This window comes from Bos grunniens, chromosome 20 (assembly GCF_055505025.1).
Source record: "Bos grunniens cultivar Pamir isolate PY7600 chromosome 20, Bosgru_T2T1.0, whole genome shotgun sequence".
In the NCBI taxonomy this organism is placed as follows: Eukaryota; Metazoa; Chordata; class Mammalia; order Artiodactyla; family Bovidae; genus Bos; species Bos grunniens.
In genome coordinates, this window is record NC_141184.1 from 13,199,106 (window position 1) to 13,221,483 (window position 22,378).

Here is a 22,378-nt window from a genome sequence, read left to right on the forward strand (position 1 = left end):
CTTGTCTAATTGAAATTGTTCCCCCAAGGAATGTTATGAGACAGCACTCTGTCAACCTGCTAGTCATTGTTCTGCAGCTGTTTGAAGGGATTCCATTGTGAGTGGGTTGAGGTTGACGTGTCATAAATTCAGATGGAGAGAAGTTCTATGCGTGTCTCTCAGCTTGTAATGGTTTATTACCCCTTTTTAGTTTTGAAGAATTAAACTCTATCGGTTGAAGTTGAGTTATTTCTACTACTCACAACTCTTCGAAGTGAATGGGCGTAAAGCTGTTGGCAGGGTGGAGAGGGCGTGAATTTGGAATCAGAGATGTAGGTTCAGATTCTCCTACTGTCTGCTTCCACCTCTCAGCTGGAAGGTGGGGTTTGTAAACCGAGTGCTGTTTGATAAGCTCCAGCCGAGCTCCCTCCACCCGAACACTCAACTTGTGCCTTCCCTCCCCATTGGAGAACCACATTTGTGCTTTTTATGGTGGACTCGCTGCTCCTTCATTCTCCATGGAATGTAATCTAGACTCCGCCCTCTTTTTCTGGCTCAAGGGAAACATAGCTCTGCCTTGGTTTCCTGTGACTAATCCTCAAATGAGAACTGCTTTTGCCGATAAAACTGCTGGTGAATCATCTGAACACCCTCCTTCCCGCCATCTGCTCCCCATGACTCTGAGTTACTCCTGCACAGCTCACGGGAGCCATGTCACCCCGCATTTGTTTTCCTGCGGGCGATCTCTTAGGCTGTCGTTACTTTGCAATCAGATTGAAACGCTGAATTGTTAGCCCCCCAAAGCCGTGTGTGCAGTGGACTGGGGAGGTGACGGGAGAAGGTGTCCTGCCGTTGTGCCATCTGTGTTCAAGGAGCTGGCTCTCCTCACCCTGCAAGCCCTTCCCTGAAATTCACTTCTCTCCACTCCACATTCCTGATCAGGCCAGCGTGGGCTTCCTGAGTGTGGGTGGGGGGCGACCGCAGCCAACAGCCTCAGGGACTGCAGCTGACTTCGGGGCTTTCTTCTCTTCGTTGATCTGAATATAAAGAGAAACCCAAGAAAGAATGAGAATAAGTGAAACAAACATCTGACTCAAGATAATAGAACAGTACAATTTGTTTTTGGAAAAAAGCAGAAGGACTGAATTCACAGAACTAAAAACAGAAATTAATGAGTTGGAAAAACAGAAAAAGGGAATAATAAATAACACCTAAGATTTGTTTTTTCAAAGCATACAGACTTCAGGTAACCTTTGCAAAAAAAAAAACCAGATTCACAAAATAAGAATCTATAAAGAAAAGATCAGCGAGAATTGAAATAATCATGACACGTTACCTCTTTCACCTCTTTGAAAGTAAATTTGAAAACCTAGGATGAAATGGGCAGTTTCTTAAGAAAATACAGTTTACCAACATTAACCTCAGAGAAGCTGCGTGTGCTTCTGCTCAGTTCAGTTCAGTCGCTCAGTCGTGTCCGACTCTTTATGACCCCATGAATCGCAGCACACCAGGCCTCCCTGTCCATCACCAGCTCCCAGAGTTCACGTCCAGACTCATGTCCATCGAGTCGGTGATGCCATCCAGCCGTCTCATCCTCTGTCATCCCCTTCTCCTCCTGCCCCCAATCCCTCCCAGCATCAGAGTCTTTTCCAGTGAGTCAACTCTTCACGTGAGGTGGCCAAAGTACTGGAGTTTCAGCTTCAGCATCATTCCTTCCAAAGAAATCCCAGGGCTGATCTCCTTCAAAATGGACTGGTTGGTCGTGTCCAAATGTTTGGGACTTCATGGACCGCCAGGCCCCTCTGCCCATAGGATTCTCCAGGCAGGAATACTGGAGTGGGTTGCCGTTTCCTTCTCCAGGGGATCTCCCCAACCCAGGGATCACACCTGTGTCTCTTGCATCTCCTGCATTAGGTGGGCAGGTTATTTACCACTGAGGCACCCAGAAAGCCCTCTGAAGAGTTAGGTCTACATAGATACTCTCTTTTCATTTAAGGAATAGGGAAAGTTGATAAGAACCTACCCACAAAAACCCACTGAACCCACAACTAATTCATCCAAATCAGATTTCCGTTCTGGGACAGCGCTCCTGCCGCTTTACTCGAGCACAGTTGCCAGAAGGGGCCGTTGGGCGGCTGGGAGTGGACAGCACAAATGTGTCCACGACCTCTGGGGCATCTCCACGCTCCATGGATGCAGCTGCCGGGTCCAGAGGGGCCTTCACGGGTGTCCATGAAGTCGGGTGCCTCCCCAGCCCTCTTCTGTGTGAAGGGCCCTCTACAACCTTTCTTTCCTGTCTCTCTCCTCACCGTTGAAGTGACCATCATTAAATCTAACGAGCTTCAGCTGTTTCCTCGCACATCCGGGCAGCAGACAGCACTGCTGCTCCCGCCACGCATCCTCCAACCTCCTGTCCGAGATCGGCCTCCGGGACCCGCACGCGTGGACCCGGCCCGGCCCGGCTGCTGCACATGTGCTTCCAGTCGAGGTCAAGAGCTGTTTAGTTAAGAATGCTATTTCCTCACCGAGCCCTGTTCCTTAACTATCTTTTCATTCACTGAGAGCAGAAGTTGGTGTGTTTGCACAGCTCCATGGCTTACTCCTTGGAAGGAAAGTTATGACCAACCTAGATAGCATATTCAAAAGCAGAGACATTACTTTGCCAACAAAGGTCCATCTAGTCAAGGCTATGGTTTTTCCAGTGGTCATGTATGGATGTGAGAGTTAGACGGTGAAGAAGGCTGAGCGCTGAAGAATTGATGGTTTTGAACTGTGGTGTTGGAGAAGACTCTTGAGAGAGTCCCTTGGACTGCAAGGAGATCCAACCAGTCCATTCTGAAGGAGATCAGCCCTGGGATTTCTTTGGAAGGAATGATGCTGAAACTCCAGTACTTTGGCCACCTCATGCGAAGAGTTGACTCATTGGAAAAGACTCTGATGCTGGGAGGGATTGGGGGCAGGAGGAGAAGGGGACAGAGGATGAGATGGCTGGATGGCATCACTGACTTGATGGACGTGAGTCTCAGTGAACTCCGGGAGTCGGTGATGGACAGGGAGGCCTGGCGTGCTGCGATTCATGGGGTCGCAAAGAGTAGGACACGACTGATCAACCTGATCTGATCTGATGGTTTTGATGAACAAGATTGCAGGAACAGACTTGGTGTCCTCAAAGCTGCACTTAGTGATGACACCAGCTTCAGCCTGTCACTCTTACGGGAAACAGGACAAGTATTAGAGGTTTTAATTTGGTAGGAAATATTAAGTGTTCTTGTAATTTGTATCAGGCTTTTTGTTTGAAGAGAAGTGCATCACATTTTCCCCAGTTACATTGCTTAAATAGCTCTTGATCATCTATATGTCCAGCTATGTCACTGTGGGAGTTTCAGAAGAACTGTCATCTATTGGCAAATGATGTGAACTGACAAGGGATTGGTCTCCAAAATATACAAACAGCTCATTCAGCTCAATATCAAAAAATAACCCAATCAAAAAATGAGTAGAAGACCTAGATAGACATTTCTCCAAAGAAGACATACAGATGGGCCACGGGCACGTGAAAGGATGCTCAGCCTCGCTAATCATTAGACAAGTAGAAATCAAAACTATACTGAGTGTGACCTCACCCCATTCAGAATAGCCATCATCAAAAAGTCAACAAATAATGCTGGAGAGGGAGAAAAGGGAACCTTCCTACACTATTGGTGGGAATGTAATTTGGTACAGCCACTATGGAGAACAGTATGGAGGTTTTAAAAAAAAAAATAGAGCTACCATATGACCCAGCAGTCCAGCTCCTGGGCATGTATCCAACAAAGATGAAAGCTCTTAATTGAAAAGATACATGCCCTCTAATGTTCATAGCAACGTTTACAATAGACCAGACATAGAAGCAACCCAAGTGTCCATTGACAGATGAATAGATAAAGAAGATATATACACACACACATGTATGTGTGGGTGTGGGTGGATGGGTATGTATACCCACACACACACACACGATGGACTGTTACTCAGCCATTGAAAACGAAGGAAATAATGCTATTTGCAGCGACATGGATGGACCTAGAGATTGTCATACAGAGTGAAGTAAGTCAGAGAAACGAGTATCATATGACAGCACTTACATATGGAACTTGATAAAAATGATACAGATGAGCTTATTTACAAAACAGACTCACAGACATGGAAAACAAATTTGTGATTACCAAAGGGGGAAGGTGAGAGAGGGATAAATTAGGAGTTCGGGATTAACAGATATACACTACTGTATATAAAACAGATAAACAACAAGGACCTATTGTATAGCACAGGAATCTATATTCAGTATCTTGTAGTAACCTATAGTGGAAAAGAATCTGAAAAATGGTATACATATATCCTTTTTCAGATTCTTACAAGTATGTGCATGTGTAAAACATACATATATGTGTAACTGAGTCACTTTGCTGGATACCTGTAATTAACACAGCATAGTAAACCGTGTATATTTCAATTAAAGAAAGAACAGTCACTTGTACCCCTAGAAACTTGGTGAATTCTGATTAAGAAAGAAAATTAATACATACCAATAAGAAAGTAATCATTTGCTGATTCTGGCCACACTAACCCAGGGGAAAAAGTCACCAGTAGTCATTTCACGGATTTATTCGAGGTTCTCAGGTGGATCTCAACAATGAAAACGTCACCTGCAGGAACTAAAATCCAGTGAGGGACAGAGTTGTGGACAAGTAATTGAGGCCAGCATGACAACCACTTCCTATAGAAGAAAGAAGTTGTGAGGGTCACAGAAATGGAGATGAATTTTAGCCGCATGAGTTATGTGCATGGAAGCATGAGTCAAGGCTTCACGGATAGTCAAGAAACAAATTGATTCTTTAAATTAAAATACAGGTTTGCTGATGCTGCTGCGTAGTCACCAGCAGGGAGTGTGGGCAGTGTGTCGGGGTGTCCCAGCCCAAACGGAGGTGACTGCACACGCTTCTGAAATGGTTGTGCTTTCATGGGGCAGGAATGTAACTGAACAGAAAATGACCAGATTTGAAATGGGTGCAGTCTGTGATGTGAACCAAATGTTTTGTTCCTAATTATTTGGTAACTAGGAACAGAATATATTAATAGACATAAATTCACTGCACTTAGCGTTCTGACTTCCCTCTTACTCAGTCTTTAATGAATGCTGGGGCTTTTGTTGTTAAACACTCTTGTGACTTTACACCCATAGGTTCTGCGGTGTCACAGGCTAGGCCTGCTGTGTATTCTGACGTAGGAGACCTCCTGGTCCTAATTTCAGCCTCCTGGGCGATGTAGGTGGGAGGCATGATTGTTGCTCTGATTTTTTCCAGGCTCTGGAAGATCGTCCCAGCTCGCTCCTCGTCGACCAGGGGGACAGCAGCAGCCCCTCCTTCAACCCTTCAGACAACTCCCTGCTGTCCTCCTCCTCACCCATCGATGAGATGGAAGAGAGGAAATCCAGCTCTTTAAAGAGACGCCAGTAAGACCCCAGTGTTCTAGTTGTCAGCGCTCGGGGGCTCCCCTGCTGGCCCTGCCATCTTCAGAACTGTGGCCCGGTCCTCTCAGAGTCGCAGGAGGAGACCCAGGGTCTCTTCGCTGAGCAGTTAGACGAGCGTGCCCTGCTAAGTCGCTTCAGTCATGTCAGACTCTTTGTGACCCCATGGACTGTAGCCCACCAGGCTCCTCTGTCCATGGGATTCTCCAGGCAAGAAAACTGGAGTGGGTTGTCTGCCCTCCTCCAGGGGATCTTCCCGACCCAGGGATCGAACCTGAGCCTCTTGCGAGTCTTCTGCGTTTGGCAGGCGGGTTCTTTACCACGTGCGCCACTCGTACGTGTGTTTGCAAAGTGTTCAGAGCCTCAGGAGGGTGCGGTGAGGCATAGCCGCAGCTCTCACTCTTTTATTTCTGCATTGTACTTTATTTGGGAATAAGAGTGGTAGGAGAATCTCTTCTGTCACTGCTGGTGAGAAACTGCTGTACTTTCCAGTATATACGTGCATGTGTGCTCTGGTGCTTAGTCGTGTCCGACTCTCTGCGGCCTCACAGATGGTAGCCCGCCAGGCTTCTCTGTCCATGGGATTTCCCAGGCAAGAACACTGAAGTGGATTGCCATTTCCTCCTCCAGGGGATCTTCCTGACCCAGGGATTGAACCTGCTGCTCTTGTGTCTCCTGCATTGGCAGGTGGATTCATTATGACTGCGCCACCTGGGCAGCCCCGTTACCCACACAGTAGTAAAGAAGAAAGAAGGCAGCGTAGAATTAAATGCAGTCCCAGAAACACGAAACATACCTTCATGGTAGAATTTTTCGGTTTCAGTTAAAAAGTCCTGAAAAATATTACAAAAGGCTTAAAATTATATTTGGAGAAGAGGAAGAAATTTCCCAGCTGCATGAACACAGAGATTTGGTTTGATTGATCCTGTATCCCAGTATCTAGAGTGACTTCAGGTGCATAGGAGGTGCTGGTTGAATGAAAAAACAAACCAATCAGCCAATTAACTTTTACAGGTCAATTGAGGTGGTTTGCCATAACTAATGGCAGCCCACTCCAATACTCTTGGCTTGGAAAATCCCATGGACAGAGGAGCCTGGTAGGCTGCAGTCTATGGGGTCGCTAAGAGTCAGGCACGACTGAGCGACTTCACTTTCACTTTTCACTTTCCTGCATTGGAGAAGGAAATGGCAACTCACTCCAGTGTTCTTGCCTGGAGAATCCCAGGGACAGAGGAGCCTAGTAGGCTGCCGTCTGTGGGGTCGCACAGAGTCGGACACGACTGAAGTGACTGAGCAGCAGCAGCCATAACTAATCAAGTGATTGTCTTCTGTTATCTAAGTGGCTTTAAACGGTTACTGATCCTTACTGAAAGGAACATTTCTGAATGATGTGTTCAGACGCAAGGCTTTAAACATCTGAGTTAAATTTCTTTTGTATATCCAGAAAAGCTCAAAATGACTCAAGCGTTAAAGCACAAAGCAGCAGAAGACCGGCTTCCTTTAATGTCTTGGCTTCATAGCAGAGTTGTGTCCTGGCTTCTCTTAGTCATCGTCCACACGGTCAGAGTCCGGTGACAGGAGTGCACCCCGAACGGGAGGTCCTTTGTGACCTCTGCAGTCCCTGTGGGTCACCCACGTGAACTTGTTAGTGGTTGGGGACCCAAAGTGCAAGTTTGTTAGGTTACTTCACAGCCCCTGCAGAATCCGACCTGATGAAAGAAAAAGTGTGAGAGTTTCATCAGAAAATTCCTTAGATTGTGGATTGTAAACACTGTTTTGTCCCTCCCTTTTTTCAGCTACGTTTTACAAGAATTAGTGGAGACAGAGCGTGACTATGTGCGGGACCTCGGCTGTGTGGTGGAGGTGTGTACTTTCAGAGATAAATAACCTCTATCAGCTAGCTCTGAGGCTTGTCAGAAGGGTGTTCATTTGGACAGTCGAATGCTGATAGCTTCTCAAAAGCCTTGAAAACATGTTTGACTAAAACAAAACAGTAAAACGACCAACAAAATATTTCTGAAAAATAAAATTTAGCCAAATATCTTAATCTTAATAACTTTTAAAGACTTCTCTTTTGAACAGTGCATCTTGACAGAGTCTCCTTTTTTAATATAGTTTAAGTTTATAAATGTTATCTCCAAAAAAAAGAATTTCTGGTATGGAAATCTGGCCTTTGATTATTTTATAAGAGGGTGGGCATCACCATGGAAATGAGGGTATCTGTGGTTGAAAAGTCAGTGTGACCAGCTCTGGATTCAGTTACATCCTGAATCCCCCTTGGGTGTGGAGCTTGGTCAGTGGCTGCCACCCCAGGCCATTTGCTTGTAGTTTTCACAGAACGAATATGTCACCATTTCACTGACCAGAAGTTACTCTGCAATTTGTAACCATAGCAAAGCCACTGCCTTTCATCCGAAATCAAGAGTCATCTCTGGCCTTGTCCCTACATTAAGTTCAGGGCATCATCATATTAGTAAACTCAACTGATCAAAAAGCTATTTTTGTAAAATAAAACTTTACCATTTATTCTTTCAGCTTTGCAAATATGTACAAGGCAATACTTTTTGGGTGGACATTCCATGAAGAGTAATAGCTATTACAGTTAATTGCATAACAAAAGATTAAACATGCATGACATATCCGTCATCACTCCAGCAGTAACTTCAGAGCCTCCTGTATAGGCTGAATCCCATCTGAGTTATATAGAAGTTTTAAACCACATTTTAGCAACATAGTTAACTAGCTGGGGTTAGAAATCAATTTATGGAAAGTATATTATTAAATCCTTATTTAACAAATTATGTAGATAATCCAAAAAGAAAAGAAAATCTGTTTATATCAGATCAGTACTAAGAACAGAGGAAATAAGCTTCATGCCAAAAATTTAATATTTACAAGCTGACAAGATGATTTGTTTTATGAAATCATTTACATTTATTTAAACTTTCCAGTTCCTCAGAAGAGTTTTGATCTTTGAGTGCTAAACAGTTCAGGGAGAGAAAGTCATGGCAATGAATGTGACTGTATTTTCACGGGCCAGTTAAGGACGTATTTCTCAAAAGGCTTTTGTTCTTAAATAGTTGGTTTAGGAGACAGTGCGTATGTCTGCTTTGTCCTCTGTGACTCAGTCAGTAAACCACTGCTTAATTCAAACATGTTCAATGAAATAACCTTATCTTTAAATATTTACTTTTAGGGCTACATGGCACTTATGAAAGAAGATGGTGTTCCTGATGACATGAAAGGCAAAGACAAGATTGTGTTTGGCAACATCCATCAGATTTACGACTGGCACAGAGAGTACGTAAAATACACCCCGTGCCCGACCGTGGGCAGTGTGTGATCACTGCTGAGCTGCATCACAGGCTTGTCAGGGGTGGGAGAGGACATTTGTTGATTCATTTCATTTCACTACCTGTATAGCCTCGTGCAGGCAGCTGTTGCAGAGGAAGTACTGCTTTGCTGAGGAATTTTCCGGTTGCGTTTCATGGCACGAGGAAGTCCCTTACCTTCTTCATGCTGGTCCATCCAGGGGCCCAGGGCGTTGGGGGAAGGTGGGGCTGGAGGCCTGGGTACAGAGTCTGACCATCTGGGTTCATAGTCTGGTCCTGACCCTGAGCTGTCTGCCTCCATCCTTCATTTGGGTCACTGTGTTACCCTCCTCGTGGGGTTTTTATGGAGTGACTGAGTTAATACACACACGTAAAGCACTTTGAACAATACCTGCATAGAGTAAGCCTTGATGAGTGTTTGTAGTTAAAATTGCAGCCACCTCTGTAATAAATACAAATTACCATGAAAGAGTTATTTTTCAAGTCAGCATTCATGGGTAAAGTAGACACGGTTGCCCATGAAAATCAAATCTGATTCCAGTACCTTGCCACACCTGTCCTGATCTGTAGTGAAACCAACTTTTTAAAGGTATAGTTGGTGCCATTATCTAGTCCTCTGGTCCCAAGGCTGGTTCTTAAGCTATGACAGAAAAGGGGAAACAGCGCCAAGCTGCTGGGATGACCAGACAGAGAAATTGCCCCTGGAGATACGGTGTCTGCATGATATGTGCAGAACTAGAGGATATTGCATCCTCAAATGCAAGGCAGTTCAACATGGCATTCATTGGTGTGCTGGCTTGCAGGTCAGGAAAATCCAAGCTACAAATATCAACATATGGAAGTGAGAGCTAAGGTGGGCATACATCTCACCAACAGCTCTAGTCCAGACAAAGTGAAGAGCGGTCGTCCGTTTTGTTTTGTTTCTATGGTTATACCTACTTTTGATCTTGTGTGTATGCTGTGTGCCCAGTCATGTCCAACTCTCCTGTATCCCCATAGACTGTAGCGCAGCAGGCCCCTCTGTCCATGGAATTTCCCAGCAAGAGTACTGGAGTGGGTGCCACTTTCTTGTCCAGGGGATCTTCCCGACCCAGCTATTGAACCTGCATCTCTTGTGTCTCCTGCATTGGCAGGCAGATTTTTTATCACTGCACCACCTGGGAACCCCAATTTTATCTTAACGGACCTAATATTTGCAACCTAGAAGTTGATTTTGATAATATTTGAGAAAACTTTAATTTTTTAAAGAAAACCTCAAAGCTGTCACAGATTACATTCAGATTTGAGCCTCTTAAAAATGACCATGGAAAGAATATGAAATTCACAGGTATGCAGACCAAGATAAAGAAAAATGACCAACTGCTTTGAAGCATTTTTTTTTACCCCATATTCAGATGAGATTTTATTATTTGAGTCATTTTAAAAAATGAAACAGAAATGTGGACTTTCCAGAGGAAGGGAAGGTTGCCAGTCAAGAGGTGCCTTGCTCTGACTTAACCTTTTTAAACTGTTGTAAATTGTATCTCTTTCTGCTTTCTGTCCTAACAAAACGTTTAGTGTTCGTTGTATTGGCTAAACATATACTTTACGCTTCCAGATTGCTAATGTCAAAACAGAGTATTTTGAAAATTTAAACCTCAGTCTAAAATTAGAAGGCCAAATCGGAGATGGTTCTAATATTTCTCCTTTCGTTGCAGCTTTTTTTTAGGAGAGTTGGAGAAGTGCCTTGAAGATCCGGAAAAACTAGGATCCCTTTTTGTTAAACATGTAAGTACAGAAGCATTATTTATATTCTCTTCTGTATTGTCATATTTAGTAATTGGCTTGTCAGATGAAAGGAGAACTCACTGGCAGTTTACAGAAATGCTTATATTGAGAATGAAATCAAACCGTACAGTGTCAGCTGGTTGGATTCAAATCCCCCACTGCTCTTCTACATGCGAACGGTCTGCTTTCCCAGTCAGCTGGCCCGGGTTGGCTGTTTAGCTCACAAACAGGCCAAGATGGTCCGCAGGGAACCAGAGCCACCAGCAGCAGGACCATTTGGAAACATCTTTGGGCAAAGAAGTGCTGGTGCAGATAGTGATGCACCTAGATGTGCAGGTTTAATGTAGTAACCAAATATTTGTAAATCTAAGGTACGCGTGTTGGAACCTGCCGGCAGTCCAGCGGTGAAGACTCCATGCTTCCACTGCAGGGGATGTGGGTTCCATCCCTAGTTGGTTAACTAAGATCCCACATGCTGCATGCTGTGGCAATAAGACAAACAAATTAATTCAATAAGCACATTAAGAATAAAGGGGCATTTTTGGTTTGGTTTGGTTTTTAGGGAAAATTACTATATTTTCAAAGTGACCAGAGCTTTTGTATTTTTGCACATCTCCTTAATGTCTGGCTTAATAGAAGACAGATGCATGTTTATATCTTGTTTCTGTATTGAACCTACTGTGATATGTTTTTTAGTTAAAATTTATGGGGGGAAAAAAATCTGTCCTCACATAGATATTTGGTTAGAAAGGAATGAGTATTTTAATAGCCTTTTCAGATAATTTATAGACAGTTTTCTGAGATACTGCACCAAAACTCAAGTGAGAATTTCTTAAAGGTTAGTTGCAATATGGAATCTGAAAACCCATTGGTGACCTCACTTCTGTTGCCCTGAAAGCCTTAGAGCCATCTTGCTGTTAAAGACACTTTCCCTTCTGCACCAGCTCCTGACATCCTGTATTGGTCTTTTGGAAAACCCTGACCCACTGATTGAGACAGATCTTCCAGATGGTGAACTATTTCAATTAACAGTATCCCCGCTGCCGAAAAACTCAGATTTGTTCATATCACCACCCATCTCTTCACAAAAATCTTTTAAGTATTGTCAAGTTCTGGTAGCTCAGCTGGTAAAGAATCAGCCTACAGTGTGGGAAACCTGGGTTTGATCCCTGGGTTGGGAAGATTCCCTGGAGAAGGGAAAGGCTACCCACTCCAGTATTGTGGCCTGGAGAATTCCATGGACTGTATAGTCCCTGGGGTCGCAAAGACTGAGTGACTTTCACTTTCGTTTTCATGGTCAAGTTCAAGATGGCAGATCCACATTCTCCAAAATGTTAATTTTTTGCTTGAAAGCTTCATTTTTCATTATTAATAGACATTGCAGGTTGTTTGCCTTGAAACAACAGGCTTATTTTATCCATGTTCAGGAAAGGGTCTAGCAGATACCCACGCATAAGTAATTATAGTCCTTGAGGCTTTTAAGTAAAAACAAGCAGCTGGTTCAGCTCATGGCTCAGCCACACGAGGGCGCTGCTGCGCCTGCTGTCACACGAGGCAGGCGTGTCACCAGGACCCGAGTCTTATCACAGGAAGGTTAGAAAGGCGTATAGCCCGTGGTTGAGTCTTAATACAATGAATTTTTATCAGTTCATCAAGGACAGTCTTAGCTGAAGCTGGTGTGTGCCGTGGTGAGGGATACTTGCTAAAATGCCAACAGTTTCTCCCACCACCGGTTTTGCACATCACTGCAGATGAAAAGGAGAGGGTGACAACTTAGTATTATTTGAAAATAGTTTGACCTGATGGGTCCCCAGGAGGCCTTCAGGACCCCAGGGGTGTGTACAGCACACTTTGAGGGTCAGTGCAGGAAGTCATGGCCCAGTATTTAAGACTGCCTTCAGTATTTAAGACTAAAGAGCTTTTTCTAACCTCGTGCAAAAAAAAAAAAAAGAGCCAGGCTTCCCGGAGCCACTGGCAGGATTTGAAGGTGGGAAAGCGATTCTTGGTTTAATACCAAGAACTGCGTGCTTTCCCCGCCCCTGGTGTTTTCCCAGGTAAAGCGTGGGGTTTGATATATCTGAGGGAAAGACAAAGAAGGGCTGTTTTTGGAGCCAGCATCAGGAACCTGGGATGTGCTCCCAAGAGCCTAACCATGCGGTTTTCTCGAGAGAACAGTTGCTTTCCGAATGCGCTGACACCCTGCACGTGCTTCCTGTGTTCTAACCCACCTGTTTGCCTTCCTTTCCTAGGAGAGAAGGTTGCACATGTACATAGTTTATTGCCAAAATAAACCAAAGTCTGAACACATTGTCTCAGAATACATTGACACCTTTTTTGAGGTAAGACTCAGTTACAAAGCAGTTCTGAATCATTGGTTACAGTTGATTTCCAAAAATTCGTTTCCCATGAGATTAAGCAATCGTCAAGAAACTAGCCTCAGTTATAAGAGTCCTGAACTTGTATTTCTTTCTTGTAAACCAGAGAAGTGAGTATAAATTCAACCTGTGATCACATCCCTCAGCATTCAGAGCACTGGGGTCACGGCTAAAGTCAGGGGCTTGGGGCTTCCCTGGTGGCTCAGTGGTAAAGAATCTGCCTGCCAGTGCGGGAGACACCAGTTCGATCCCTGGCCCGGGAAGATGTCACATGCCGAGGAGCAACTAAGCCCGGGAGCCACAGCTGTTGAGTCTGTGCTCTGGAGCCCAGGCACCCTCGGTCCGTGCTCCGCAGCAAGACATCCGTGCACTGGATGGCACGAGCAGGCCACGCGCTGCCACGGGAGAGTAGTGCCCGCTCACCAGAGCTAGAGAGAAGCCTGAGCAGCAGCGAAACCCCAGCACACCCAAAATAAGTAAACAGAATTACTTTTTAAAAAATGAGTAACCTTAAAAAAAATCAGGTTTTAAAATCAATTTCAAACTAGGGCTCATTTTCACATGCAGGATAATTCACGATCTAAACTTTTAGCCTAGAAATGAAATATTTGTATCAATAAAAGTAAGCAATTGAAAAAAAGGCCTTTTTAGGCAAGCATAGAAGATGCTCTGAAAAACAGCTCAGAAAGCTGAAATGCGAGCGGTGGCACAGCACTGGCAGGCCGTGTGCAGTGTGGCCTCTTTTCTCATCATCTCTCCTACCATGTAGTTAGCATTTCTGAGTTACAGGGACTGGAAAGTGCCTTTTAAAAGGCAGCATTCAGTATAGTTGATTCGAAGTGTTGTATTGGTTTCTGGTATACAGTGGGGGTGATTTAGCTATACTATATGTACATACCTGTATATGTGCATGTGTTCTTTTCCACTGTGATTTATTGCTGGTTATTGAGTGTGGTTCCCTGTGCTATACAGAGCCGCCTTATTATTTATGTTGTATATCGTGGTGTGTCTCTGCTGGTCCAGGCTCTGAATTTATCCGTCCCCTCACCCCCGTCCCCTTTGTAATCATGGATTTGTCTTCTCTGACTACTCTGTTTCTGTCTTGTAAATAAGTTCATTTGTATCATATTTTAGATTCCACATATAAGTGATGTCTTTCAGGGGTGCGAAATTGTTTAAGCCCCAATAATTCTTAAGTTTAAATTTCAAATGACTAACAATAAGCACATCTTACGAATCACGTTCAACCTTCTGTGCTTGCTAGTCTCTTCAGATGTCTAGATTGTTAAGCACTGGTTTTAGGTTTCATAAAACAGAAAAGGTTTTCCTTCTAGATGGACAATAAAATTGTTATGTCAAACAGAATAACTAACTGAATAAAAGACAACACTCGAGTCCTTTCCTTCCTCCTCCAAAACCCCAGGACTTAAAGCAGCGCCTGGGCCACAGGCTGCAGCTCACGGACTTGCTGATCAAACCCGTGCAGAGGATCACGAAGTACCAGCTGCTGCTGAAGGTGAGGCTCCGCCGGCCCGAGCCCGCTCCGAGGGGCCCGAGGGCTGGGCCGGTGGTGAGCATCGGCAGGGGCCCGAGGGCTGGGCCGGTGATGAGCATCGGCAGGGGGACCAGAGGGCTGGGCAGGTGATGAGCATCTTTTCTGTAAAAAAAAAATATGAAGCAGTCTTGTTGTTTCTGATTTCCAATATTTCCAAGTAAGTTTTTTTAAAACTTAAGGCGAGCCCTTATACTGTTCTCTCAATTTTTCATTTACATCAGGTTCTGACGCAAAACATCCGTGAAAGTGAGCTTTTTCTCCCCACCACGGATCTTGAATACTTTACCCACTTACAGGTTTTCTGTCTCCTTGGGGCTTCAGATTAAACGTTTAGTCCCTGCCAGTTCCTCTCTGTGGGCTCAGCAACCGCCCTTGAGTGATTCAAATTCCTCAGCACCCCTGAAGACAAAGTCAAGCCATTTTCCATGGTAAAAGTGACTGTTGGAGGTGGCGAGATCCCTTCACACATAAAACTTAGAACCTGGAGGTAAAGAGAGATGAGCGCCTATCTTGGGGTGAAACAGGAACCACGACCTGCTTAGATCAGTTGGCCCTGACTTTGCGCTCCTGTGGCTTGAAGTCCGCCTGGGGATACCTTATCTTTGTGTTCCTGGGAGAGAAAAACGAGGCTGGCCCAGTGGCTGGCATCGTGGCTGATCGGAAAGGGGACTGCTGTGTGACCATTACCCTTGTCATGCCCTTCTGTCTGTTTTCCTCCTACAGGACTTCCTCAAGTATTCCAAAAAGGCCAGCCTGGATACATCAGAACTAGAGGTACTGACACCCCGCTGGGTGCGTCTCTGAAGCAGCTTGTCTCTGGTGGGGTTGGGGGGGTCTCCCGAGCCCCCTGGGCATGCCCTCTGTCCACTCGTGGGCGGGCAGGGGAGGAACTGAACAAGGTGGGGGATTGGAGGGTTAGTGCTCCAGCCTGGCCCCAGGAACTGAAGGCTCACTCTGCTCCCCACCTCCGCCCACCCTGCAGAGAGCCGTGGAGGTCATGTGCGTCGTCCCGAAGCGCTGCAACGACATGATGAACGTCGGGAGGCTACAAGGCTTCGACGTAATGTGGCTCCTCTTTAAACTTGCTGCTGTGTCTGGGATGCTTGACCTCCACCTGCAGAAAGCCGGTCCTTTCTGCTTGGTTTGCTGTCTTCTCTCACTGTCCCTCAACCTGAGTGATACTATGTTTCAGCTTATCTGGGTGCATCTAATTTGCTTTTGGGGGGGACCTTCCTCTGCTCAAAGCCCAGCGCCTCATGGCAGGAGCAGGCAGGCCTCTGCTCTGTCTCCAGGACCCTCTGCTGCGGAGGAGTGAGCCTCCTTCCCCGGCACGATGAGCAGGGGCCTGTCCATCTAGATCATCTGTCAGCCCCAGGAGCCTGACTCCAGGTCCCTGGGCTCCCCGTTAGTCACAGACTTCTCTCTGAGTTGCCAGACCACTCAGATTACGTACTACCTACTAGCATGAGGATGTCCAGAGCCCAGAATCCTTTTTTTTTCCCCCAGTTTGATTGTCGAGTAAGGAGACGGGAGTTTTTCTTTTTCTTGCTTACTGTTTCGCTAGAGGAGTGGGTTTAGTTTAACATGCTGGTGCTGGAGTTCTCGGAAAAAACACACACACACACACAGATGGGCTCTCCTGGAGGGCTCCTGAGCATCTGTGAGCAGGTCCCACCCAGGGTGCTAGCGGCACCTGGCCGTGGACCGCCCCTTGAGAAGTACTCTTCCGCTGCGAACTACACCCTTCCATCCACTTTCAGTCTCTGACTGTAACTGAGGCCAGGGGTTACACAAGAGCTGGCAAGGATTTTATTTAGATGATTTTTCTGTTTAGCTCTAAGACGTTATTATACTAAAAGAAATGTTACACTCCATAAATTAATACAAGAAAATACATCATTCTGTGGGAGGAAAACTAAAGAAAACAAAATTTCCAGTGTCTTAACTTTGAATGCAATGTTTTCTTCTCCTGTTCCTCTGCACCCTTCTCCACATTCCAGGGTAAGATCGTGGCCCAGGGCAAGCTGCTCCTGCAGGACACGTTCTTGGTCACGGACCAGGACACGGGGCTGCTGCCTCGCTGCAAAGAGAGGCGGGTGTTCCTCTTCGAGCAGATCGTCATTTTCAGTGAGCCGCTGGATAAAAAAAAGGGCTTCTCCATGCCAGGATTCCTGTTCAAGAACAGTATCAAGGTAGCTCATGTTTGCCTGTTTTCTCAAGCACTAATGCATATACCCGGTACACTGAAAAAATGTGTCCTTTTTAATGATGACATGTCCCAATCATTCCTGCTCCTTGGAAGAAAGGCTCTAACAAACCTAAACAGCATATTAAAAAAGCAGAGACATTATTTTGCCAACTAAGGTTCGTAGAGTTAAAGGTATGGTTTTTCTAGTAGTCATGTATGGATGTGAGAGTTGGACCATAAAGAAGGCTGAGTGCTGAAAAATTGATGCTTTTGAACTATAGTGTTGGAGAAGACTCTTGAGAGTCCTGGGTACTGCAAGGAGATCAAACCAGTCAATCTTAAAGGAAATCAACCCTGACTATTCTTTGGAAGGACTGAAGCTGAAGCTCCAATACTTTGGCCACCTTGATGTGAAGAGCTGACTCATTGAAAAAGATCCTGATGGTGGGAAAGATTGAAGGCAGGAGAAGAGGGCAACAGAGGATGAGGTGGTTGGATGGCATCACCAGCTCAGTGGACAGGAGTTTGAGCAAGCTCCAGGAGATGGTGAAGGACAGGGAAGCCTGGCGTGGGCTGCTGTCCATGGGGTCTCAAAGAGTCAGACACTACATAGAGACTGAATAGCAACAAATTCTGATCTTTATTAAATATTTAGAGAATTTTCTAATACTTTTCACACCCTTTAAATTCACTCCATCCTCTGCTGTCTGAGTTCCCCAGTGGCTGATGGGGGGCGTGTGGCTACAGCGTTCATTTTTACCACGGTGAGAAGGCCTCACCTTTGCTAGTTTTTTTGGCTCCACCTTCTCTAGGACCATGTGAATTATTCAAGTTCAGAGGCATGGATTTCGAGAGGATAGCTTACCTTTTTCTCTTCTCCATTCAGCAAGAATCTTCTCTGCACTCAGAACCAGGCAGGGGGCTGTAGGGCTGGACAAGGCAGGCAGTCTTTGCCCCGGGGTGGCTTGCTCTGTGACAGAAGAAAAAGACAAGACTGCAAATGGCCCTGAGTCCTGTAAAGGAACAAACCAAGAGTGAGATGAGGAGACCCCAGGTCCCAGCAGATTAACATTTCTAGTTAATTGTTGAAGCTACTCGTTAAATTCCTGGTGATCCCCATAGACCTGAGTTAAAAGAATCATTAAAAAGCTTCGAGATACTAATTTTAGAGGTGGTAAAAAGGGCAGCCCAGCCAAAGAGTGGCAGTTTCAGTTTTGACCCAAGAGGAGCGTTACTTTGCACTTGCACTTTGTGCTTCTGTTTGTTTGTTTGTTTGTTTCATAGTGAAATGTTAGTTGCTCAGTCATGGCATACCCTTTGCAACCCCATGGACTGTAGCCCACCAGGCTCCTCCTGTCCATGAAATTCTCCAGGCAAGAATACTGGAGTGGGTAGCCATTCCCCTCTCCAGGGGGCTTTCCCGACACATACAATTTACCATCTTAACTGTTTGTCAGTGTCCAGCCCTCTGGTGTTACGTACGTTCACACTTGTCAGCCAACCATCACCACCATCTATTTCCAGGACTCTTCATCTTATAAAAGTAGAGCTCCATCATCATTAAACAATACTCTAAGTGCCTCATCCAAAGGGAGTCATCACAGTGCTGGACTTTCTTCCACTGGCTCATTTCATGTAGCTCAGTGGCCTCCAGGCTCACCTGTGGTGTAGCCTGTGACAGAATGTCCTTCCTTTTTAAAGGCTGTATAATAGTCCACTGTGTATACAGACCACGTTTGATTATTCATCCATCTGTTGATGGAAACTTGGTTTGCTTCTGCCTTTCGGCCATTGTGAATAATGCTTTTTCTTTTTCTTTTTTTTTTTTTTTTTTTAAGGTGAGCTGCCTTTGCCTGGAGGAAAACGTGGAAAATGATCCCTGTAAGTTCGCTCTGACATCGCGGACGGGTGACGTGGTGGAGACCTTCATCCTGCACTCATCCAGTCCAAGTGTCCGGCAGACGTGGATCCATGAAATCAACCAGATTTTAGAAAACCAGCGCAATTTTTTAAACGGTAATGTGTGTGGTTACTTTCCCTAACGCACACATTTTTACTTCTCATCTCTCTCCTGTCACATACAACAATATGTGTGACATATTGTATGTGTGACACACAGTAGTGACAGGACTCTGAGCAGTTACTGTGGACCAGACACTATACCGAGCACTGCCCACCAGTGCTTCATTCATCTTCCCAGTGACCTGAAGCAGCAAGTCCCGATAGCATTCCCACTTCATAGATGGGGAAGCTGAGGCACAAAGTGGATTTGTAATCTGCTCCAGGTTCCATATGATGCTGGTGGCAGAGTAGGGACGCAGAGCAGCCATCTGGCTCTTGGCGGTGAGCCCCTTCCCGCTGTCCAGTTCATTTTGTCCCACGGTCTCCCATGGCATGTGCGCCCCAGAGCCCATCCTGGGAAAGGAATGCGTGAGAATGACTAAGGCAGCAGACGGAATTGGCCGGAGATGTTGGAGACATTCTTGTGTGCAACTCTAAAATTTATGTTCCGCCACATGGTACCTCTAGACTGCCCTCCGTATTAAAAACAAGGCATCTTTTCCTGACCGCTTCTATGACACAGCTGATTAGAGAGGAGAAATACCATAATAATACAGTACGACCCAGGACAATAGTGAGGTGCGACACCCCAGAGAAAGGCCTTCACAAGGATAGAGACCGCGGCGCCGACCTGACGTTGCAGACAGTTAGACTTTTTGTGTCCCTGACCTGAACCTGCTCGCTTCTCCTTAGGGCCACCGCCTCGACTCTGGTTTTAATTTGGCAGTTACTGAAGAGCATCAAAAATTCAGCGAGAACTAGATACGCACTGCTGTCTTTTTTTTTGTCCTTTTCTCCATGTCCATGTTCTGTGTCTACGGCCCGGTCCAACCGGACATTGTAATCTCTCTGTCACATAAAACCACCCCCACAGCTCGAGTGACATTCAGGAGCCAGGAGCACAGGCACTGCGCGAGAAAGGCCAAGGTCGCGTGGCACTTTTGGCCTGGGGTAATCATCTGAGTGTTAACCCCAGGCTCCCATCCAGACTGTTGACGGAGCGTTTCTTGTGTGTGCAGTTACAACTGGACGGCTGGGGCTAGGGGGATTAGGGGGACGGTTCCCATGCATGGGAAGAATAGTTCCGCTCCCGTGGCTGTCAGTGAATGCAGATCTCTTTAAATGTGTTGTTTTTGAGTGCTTCACTGAATGCCAGTCCGCAACATGTAACTGTTGGGAAACCTCTAAACTTAGACCATCTTTAAAATGAACTGAGCTGCCTCCTGAATCACAGGCATGAGTGGGCCATGCCATTCACCCCTGGACTCTCAGCCCAGAGATGCTGAGGACGCTGCTCTCAAGGGCGGATGGAGGTCAGGACTGGAGCAGGGCCCACTACTCCCTCCCCTTAGTCCCATGCAGGGTGGCGGCCCACACGGCTTTATCACATCACAGGTCGTTTGGCTCCAGGATACTCCTCCACACCAGCCCGAAGTCTCCCAGGCAGGAAGGGGCTACATCTGACTGTCCAGCATCACAGAGGTTTTCTTTAGCTCTGCAAGGATTTGTGTTGCTGTGCTGTGCTTCGGCACTCAGCATGTCCCACTTTTTGCAACCCCATGGACTGTAGCCTGTCAGTCTCTGTCCTTGGAATTCTCCAGGCGAGAATCCTGGAGTGGGTTGCCATGCCCCACTCAAAGGCTTGTGTCAGTGTTCCCATGTATCTTACCAGGCATGTTGCCTGCATCTTCCAACAGACAATGACATAGCTAACTCACTAAGCCCAGAGACAGGACAGCTTCATGACCCCCCCAGGGTTTGTGGAGCGCCTTCTCCAAGGTAGTCCTTAATACCGCCTTGGCCTGTGGGAACCAGATGGTACCTGTGGAGCCCCAGTTGAGTCTCCCCAGCAGCCCTGGGCCTCCTGGGGACCCTGACTGTTGCAGGGATGCCCGGGGCTGATTCTTCTCCTTTTCCCCTGGGGTGGAAATGTTTAGGCTGTGCTCAGTGTTCTGGGCAGGAAACCTCTCCTCCAGACTGCTCCCCATTCACCTGTCGTTCTCCCTGAGACCTGCAGACCGCCCTTGATAGAACCAGTTTAACTCGTTCATACTTAACAGTACTCTTGCCTAGAGAATCCCACGGACAGAGGAGCCTGGTGGGTTACAGTCCGTGAGCTGGCAAGAATGAGATGCGGCTGAGCCACTAAGCACACAACAGTTAAATCCAAGACCTTTTCCTTTTCCTTCCCTGGTGGGTGGAGCCAGCCCGCTCCCTGGAGGATGGGTGGGTGTTCCCGGATCCGGGTGACTGGGTGATGGTGGACACCCCCAGGTGACGTGAGCCTGGGGCACTAAGCCAGCCCTTCCTTTCGGGTCATTGTGCCCCCTCCTCCCCTTCGCCCGTGTGACGGTGCCCTGACGGAGTCTCTCCTGTGCCTTGCAGCCTTGACATCACCCATCGAATATCAGAGGAACCACAGCGGGGGCGGCGGCAGCGGCGGGGGCGGGGGCAGCAGCGGGGCCCCCAGCGGCGGGGGCGGCGGCAGCAACCACAGCGGCAGTGGGGGCGGCCCCGGTGGCGGCGGCAGCGGCAGCTCGAGCAGAAGTAGACCCTCCCGGATTCCCCAGCCCGTCAGACACCACTCCCCCGTGCTGGTCTCCTCTGCAGCCTCGAGCCAGGCAGAGGCAGACAAGATGTCAGGTACGTGCACCCCGGGCCCGCCACCGCCTCCTCCCAGCCGCAGCCCCGCCCCGGAGGCCAGCGCCGGCCCGCCTGGCAGGGCGCCCCCCAGCAGCGAGCCCGACGGTCCCGAGCGAGACACCGAGCCGATCCCCAAGATGAAGGTGCTGGAGAGCCCCCGGAAGTCGTCCGGGGGCGTGCTGCCACAGGACGGAGCCGCCAAGGAGGCACCGCGGAGCGGCCCGGGCCCCCTGCCGCTGGGCAAGGCCAGGCCCGGGGCCCCCTCGCCCCTGCACTCACCTCTGGCCGCCGCCACCGCGTCCCCCTCTCCGTTCGGCAAGGAGCCCTTGCCCCCCAGCAGCCCCCTGCAGAAGGGGGGCTCCTTCTGGAGCTCCGTGCCTGCCTCCCCTGCCAGCCGGCCCGGCTCCTTCACCTTCCCGGGGGACAGCGACTCCCTGCAGCGGCAGGCACGGCGCCACGCGGCCCCTGGCAAGGATGCGGACCGCATGAGCACGTGCTCCTCGGCCAGCGAGCAGTCCGTGCAGTCCACCCAGAGCAACGGGGTAAGAGCGCCCGGCCGCCTGCGCCCGCCTCTGTCCCGCGGCTCTTCTAAACCTCCCGCCTGGCCGCCGCTGTCCTCGTACTAACTCCGGGCTCCACCAGCTCCTCCTCGGCATTCCGCGCCCTGGACTCGGCAGGGGATGCCCGCTAACCTGCTCCCGGCGGACGGCGCGCCCCGGGTCTCTACTAACTCGCTCCTTGCTTTGTGTCCGCTAACAACTTGGAACGCAGACCATTAACCTTCCGAATGAATGCAGCATCTCTGAGCTTTTCACATCTTCCGACCAGCCGAGTATCTTGGAACTTCCTCTCTCTCTCGCCGCCCCTGCTTTCCTCGCACTTTTTTGTTTTTTTAAAGAGGGGTCTGTGTCCTGCCGTCTACCTCCTGTGTAAACTGAAACCTGTATACACTCTTTAAGCTTTCTACTCATC

The 22,378-nt window shown here is 47.5% G+C and overlaps 1 protein-coding gene across 8 annotated transcripts in view; it reads left to right on the forward strand.

Moving 5' to 3' along the window:
- TRIO (trio Rho guanine nucleotide exchange factor) overlaps nucleotides 1-22,378 on the forward strand; it is a 363,061-nt gene that overhangs the window by 323,653 nt on the left and 17,030 nt on the right. For 7 of the 8 annotated variants that reach the window (XM_086361236.1, XM_086361240.1, XM_086361235.1 and 4 more), the window contains 11 exons: nucleotides 5,322-5,470; nucleotides 7,282-7,348; nucleotides 8,682-8,785; nucleotides 10,515-10,584; nucleotides 12,834-12,923; nucleotides 14,383-14,475; nucleotides 15,238-15,288; nucleotides 15,497-15,574; nucleotides 16,515-16,706; nucleotides 18,541-18,718; nucleotides 21,149-21,948. In XM_086361236.1, coding sequence (XP_086217362.1) covers nucleotides 5,322-5,470; nucleotides 7,282-7,348; nucleotides 8,682-8,785; nucleotides 10,515-10,584; nucleotides 12,834-12,923; nucleotides 14,383-14,475; nucleotides 15,238-15,288; nucleotides 15,497-15,574; nucleotides 16,515-16,706; nucleotides 18,541-18,718; nucleotides 21,149-21,948 — 1,872 coding nt within the window. The remainder of the gene's footprint in view (nucleotides 1-5,321; nucleotides 5,471-7,281; nucleotides 7,349-8,681; nucleotides 8,786-10,514; nucleotides 10,585-12,833; nucleotides 12,924-14,382; nucleotides 14,476-15,237; nucleotides 15,289-15,496; nucleotides 15,575-16,514; nucleotides 16,707-18,540; nucleotides 18,719-21,148; nucleotides 21,949-22,378) is intronic. The other variant, XM_086361241.1, reaches the window with a different exon arrangement.